At 41.9% G+C, this 5,892-nt stretch overlaps 1 protein-coding gene across 1 annotated transcript; it reads right to left on the bottom strand.

Annotated features, from left to right (window-relative positions):
• Positions 1-997: 997 nt before the first annotated feature.
• On the bottom strand, positions 998-3,974 carry LOC111990594 (uncharacterized). Its single transcript, XM_065780975.1, has 4 exons — positions 3,350-3,974; positions 2,753-3,040; positions 1,678-2,631; positions 998-1,611 (listed from the first exon to the last, which is right to left on the bottom strand). The coding sequence occupies exons 1-4, from the start codon at positions 3,972-3,974 to the stop codon at positions 998-1,000; spliced, it is 2,481 nt and encodes an 826-aa protein (XP_065637047.1).
• Between the last annotated feature and the right edge of the window lie 1,918 nt (positions 3,975-5,892).

The following is a 5,892-nucleotide window of genomic DNA, read 5'->3' as shown; positions in this document are numbered from 1 at the left end:
GCTTTAATTACATTTTCTTAGCATTTTTTAGCTTCCTAGTGCATTTTATAGCTTTCCTAGTATGTCTATTTGCTTTTTGCCATGATTTATCGCTTTGATATTGTTGGCCTAGCCTTCTTGGGTTAGGATATATCTACTTTTCATGTTTGTGCTTAGATCCACATTTTTTTAGGCTCCTTGCCATGTTTATGCTTAGATCTATATGCCTATGTGTTCTTTACCATGATTATGCTTAGATCTACATGTTAGTGCCTGGATCTATATTCATATGCTTAGATCTATGTGTTTATGTGCTTAGTGCGATGCTTGTGTGCTAAGATCTATGTTGGTAGCTATGCCATGTGCTACTTTAGCCCTTTTTCCCCTTGATATCTCTCTTTCTTACTTTTTGGCCCTTCCGGTGGGGCGTAGATCTAGATCTTGTGGTCTAGGCCTACATCCACACATCTAGGCCTATATTAAAGGGTTTGGATCATTTCCTTTTTCATGTCTGTGTTTGCTTACTTGCTTGCTTCTATACTTAATGTCCTTGTTAGTCTCTCTAGATTTAAGCTTTGCCATGCTTTATGCCCTCCATTGGCCTGTGCTTGTGTGGTTGCATCTATTCCTCCTAGGGTTTGTTTGGATGTAACCACTTGTGAGATACACATCTGTGGTGTTGATGTGTTTGGTATAAACCTTTCTCTACTCCATGCGATGTTGATATGCTTTCCTTGCTTGCTTCGCACCACCCGTTTGGCTTTCTTTGCTTCTGTGATTACTTGTTGCACACTTGCCTACATGTTCATGTATAAATCTGTGTGTCATCCATACTTCAATCCAATGGAGCTATGGACATTCCATCCAAATCTACATTTGTCCTCCTAGGACACCCCTTTTTTTTTTTGATAGCACGTTTATTTGCTATTCCATATGCTTCTTTACCCTTTTTGTGTGCTTCACATATTTGTTTGCCCCTGTTTGGCATCTTTGCTAGCTTGTTCTTTGCATGCTTTCCCTATCTCCTTTGTTTGCTTCTTTGCTTGTTTGCTGGCTTGTTTCTTTGGTCTTTACATGTACACACATGGGGCGAGGATGCTTGGAACAAGGGTGCAGCCAGAGGAGGACGCCACTGGACATGGTTCTGTGGTCTCGTTGCTGCAGCGTTGTTGATGATGGTACTCTGACTTTGCTGGAACGTTGAAAGGGCTTGCGTTGCTTGCTGAAGGACCTGAGTTTTGGGATAATCCGTTGTGTGCACCCGAAGTTGATTTCGTCGATACCAGATAGTCCACATCACCATCGCCATGAGGTCCACGTTTTTCCTTCTTTCTTGAAACAGCTTGATCAGTTTTGTGATGCTTGGTGTACCAAGTTGGCTTCGGTCTTCAAATCCTGGAGTACTGTCCCATATTTCATCTAGTGAGGAGCAATTCCATAGTGCATGGGTAGCTGTTTCGGCCTCCACTCCACAATGTTCACACCTGTCCTCATTAAGAATTTTCCTTCGCATTAGATTATGCTTGGCTGGAATGGCTTCTTTGCAAACCCGCCACATGAAGTTCCTCACTTTATTAGGAACGTTGAGCCCCCAAATGAGATTCCACGCCTCATTTTGCTGCTGCGGATTACCTGCAGAAACAAGCATAGAATTTAATTTATTAAGGAACTTTGAGCCCGAGTTAACTGTGTAGTTACCTGAGGGGGTGAAGGGCGAAATTATTTTGTCCTCCATCGGAGTACGGCTCAATGGGATACTAAGGACCATAGCAGCTTCTTCAGGTGAAAACAAGCCATGGACTAAATCTGTTTCCCATTTCCTTGTACTTGGATTGATGAGGTTCGAGACTCTACCATCTTCAAAACCTGGAATAATATTTGAAAGAATCCGTGGATGCTCCTGAGATGGTAGCCAAGCATCATTCCAAATACTGATATCCTCCCCACATCCCACCCTCCATCTTGCACCCTTTAATAGGACGTCTCTTCCTTTCAAAATGCTATGCCAAGCGTGTGAACCCGAGCTAGAATCTTGGGCATCCCATATACTACCGTTTGGAAAGAACTTTGTTTTAAAGACTCTATAAAATAAAGAATCCTTATTTTGAAGTAATCTCCATGCTTGCTTAGCCAAAAGAGCATCATTGAAGTTGGCGAGGTCCTTGAAACCCATTCCACCTTCTTTTTTTGGAAGGCAAAGTGTGTCCCATTTCACCCAGTGGACTTTCCTACGGTCTCCTCTTTGTCCCCACCAAAACCTTTTAATTAGACTCTCAATTTCTGAACAAAGCCCTAGTGGGAGTTTAAAGCAGCTCATGGTGTAGGTTGGAATAGCTTGAACAACTGCTTTAATCAATATCTCTCTCCCAGCTTGTGAAAGGAGTTTCTCTTTCCACCCTTGCAATTTTTTCCAAACCCGTTCCTTTATGTAATTAGAGCTTGCTTTTTTGTTTCTGCCTACCAGCGAAGGTAACCCAAGGTATTCTTCATACTGAATAATTTCTGGAACTTCCAAGGCCACCTTAATTTGATTTCTAGATTCAGCCTTTGTGGATTTACTGAAGAGTCTTACTACGATTAATCTGTTGACCTGAGCACTTCCGATAGACATCCAGTATGTCCAGAACTCTTTGGCATTCCTCGATGGTGGCCCTGCAAAACAACAAACTATCATCTGCAAACAAAAGGTGGGTTAGACGTGGACTATTCCTACAAAGAGAGTAGCCCTTAATATGTCCTTGGTTGGCTGCTTTGTTGAGTAGCCCATTGAGACCTTCAGTACAAAGTAAGAAAAGAAACGGGGAAAGGGGGTCGCCTTGTCTGATGCCTCTTGTTGGTGTGATCATGCCTTTGGGTTCCCCATTCACCAATAATGAATAGGTCACTGTCTTGACACATAACATCATGAGTTTGATCCAGTGATCTGTGAACCCTAGTTTTTCCACAACTGATTGTAGATATGCCCATTTGACTCTGTCATATGCTTTGCTCATATCCAGCTTGATGGCCATGTATCCTTCCTTTCCTGTGTGTCTTTGCATACTGTGTAAAGACTCAAAAGCTACCAAAATATTGTCAGAAATAAGGCGACTTTTAGTGAAAGCACTCTGATTTTCAGTAATAATATTAGGCAAAATTTTCTTAAGTCTATTTGCTAGAACTTTAGAGAAAATTTTATACAAAGTATTGCACAAACTAATAGGACGGAATTCAGAAGCAAATTCAGGATTTTTCATTTTAGGGATGAGTGTAATGAAAGTGTGATTCAGGTGTTAAGGTAGAGTGATAGAATTAAGATAATGCAACACAGTATTTGATATATCATCCCTAACTAAATTCCAATGGTGTTGATAAAAGAGAGGAGGCATACCGTCTGGCCTAGGGGCCTTAAGTGGGGCCATTTGATTAATGACTTGCTTTACCTCTGAAAGAGTGAACTCAGAAGATAATTTCGCATTCATCTCCTCAGTAATCACTGTTTGGATAGAATCAGTAGCCGAGGTGCAAAATTGCTGATTTTTAGAACTGAGGAGTGACTGATAATAATGCACTAGACATTCAGCTATCCCTTCATTATCCTCAATCACACGGCCATTGGAATCCTTCAGCCTCCGGATTAAATTTTTCCTCTTTCTTTGTGAAGCTTGGCTGTGAAAGTACTTTGAGTTTCTGTCTCCAAACTTTGCCCACATGACTTTGGATCTCTGAAACCAGAGTCTATTTTCTTTGTCCACCAACTCGGCTATATCCTTCTTCAAATCTCTGACCTGTTGGTTATTTCCCGATCTCATGGCTACTTTTTTAGCCTCTTTTAATTCCTTTCTCTTTTGTCTTAACACCAACTTGACATTACCAAAACAATCCCGGTTCCAAACTCTCAATTCTTTGCCACATTTCTCTATTTTGCGGATGACATGATCGTGAACCTCTCCATCTTCCCTTGATAACCACACCGCTTCTACAATATCCGAGCACCCACGATCCGAGAGCCACATTTCTTCAAACCTGAATGGTTGAGAAAATGAAGGAATAACCAAATCATCTAGAGTAATCCACAGTGGCGAGTGATCTGAGGAATCTGAATGTAAGTGTTGGACTTTGGTCCCTGAAAATTTCATGAACCACTCATGGGGCCAACCCTCGGTCTAGTCTCTCCCACAGTGAATGGCCATCAGAAAAATGTTTTCTCCATGTGAAACGATCACCCACGTACCCAAGGTCTAGAAAACCACACTCATCAATGACATCCCTAAAGAGTTGTATCTGATTTTGGCTTCGATTATTACCTCCCAATTTTTCAAAGTGTCTTGTGATTTCATTGAAGTCGCCAGCGCACAACCAAGGGAGGTTGTGTTTAGTATTGAGTAACCGAAGTTTGTTCCATGCTTCATTCTCCTATGATTTACTGGCTCTCCATAAAAACCTGTAAACCTCCATGCTTCATCACTTCCTTTATCGATTATAGAATCAATGTGGTACTTAGAAAAGGAATCCACGTGGACATCAATGGAATTCTTCTAGTATAGGGCTAAACCCCCACCACCTCGAAAATTTCTTTCCACGTAGAACAAATTATCGAACTTGATATTTCTTTGAATTTCTTTTAGCCTAGCTTCATCCACCCATGTTTCGGCTAAAAACACAACGGAAGGATCTTTTGCCTGAATCACTACTTCAAGCTCCTTTCCTGTACGCAGGTTCCCAAGCCCACGACAGTTCCATACTAAGAAACTCATTGTGCTTGGCGGGGTTGCTGAGCAGCCTCCACCATTGAATTTTGTTGACAATCTTCCATTGAAACCTGTAATTTCTTGGAGGGTAACTCAGGAAGAATTTTCATTTCCTTTTCTCTGTTTCTTTTTGTGACAGAAGATCCTTGCTTTGTTTCAGCTTCCATATTATTGTCACGGGCCAACCTTTTCCAAGTGCGGGCTGTTTTGTTTACTGGAGGGGATATAATATATGCCACGTGGGTTGCATGCTCTTGAATTATTTGATTGGGGGCTATCTGGGAGGGAGTTAACGGGGCTGCATTTGTGGCTGAGTCATGAGAGGCAACATTGGAGTTGGGTGCCACGTTATTTGGTGAGTCATGTGAGGGAGCATTTAGGATGGGATCCACATTCTTTGCTGAGTCATGCAATGTAGTAGTTAATTTGGAAGGCACGTTACTTGCTCGGCTGTCATTTGTATCAAGTGCAACGCGTACTTCCTGATCCTGTGCATCAAAATCAACGGTATTAAAATGGCAAGTAGGTAACATTGAATTTTGAAAGATTACCTCATTTTATTATGGTGCTTTTATTGTGGGATTTTGACATGATTTTCGCCTCTGTTTCAACTGTTTCCATATCTGAAACATTCATCCGATCAGCCCTCTCCGCTTCGCTGGCATCAGACCTTGCCGTTTTCCTTTCCGTTTTCCTATGTGCCGTCTCAGTTTCTGCTTTGGACTGATTTGTGGTTCCCCCCAATCCATCACCTATACCAGCGACCATCGTGAATAGGATTTTCCCCGAGTTGAAAGGCATCACTCTCAACCATGCCCTATACTCGTGAGGTTCAGTATTTCTTGTGTCCTTTCTTACGAGCCAGATGTCGCAATCCTTCCCGTCATGATATGAGACCGCACCAATAGCAGAAGTTGGGTAATTTTTCGTACTTAAAAGAGATCCAAATCTCTTCATCATCATCCAGTGCGACTCGACGACCTCGGCAGAGAGGTTTTGAGACATCAATCTCCACATAAACACGTAAGAAATCGCCTCCCACCAACTCATTAGGATTCTCGCATGGAATCACCTGACCAAGAGTTTCTCCTATTTTGATTGCCATCTCTGGATCCAACATACGTATTGGTAGACCGTATATTTGCACCCAGAATTTCAGTTTCGTGAACCTTAGATATCTCGT

The sequence above is a fragment of the Quercus suber genome, unplaced genomic scaffold, assembly GCF_002906115.3.
Source record: "Quercus suber isolate HL8 unplaced genomic scaffold, Cork oak 2.0 scaffold_253, whole genome shotgun sequence".
NCBI lineage: Eukaryota > Viridiplantae > Streptophyta > Magnoliopsida > Fagales > Fagaceae > Quercus > Quercus suber.
The sequence above is the reverse complement of the archived record's forward strand: the minus strand, read 5'-3'. Positions and strand labels throughout refer to the sequence as shown.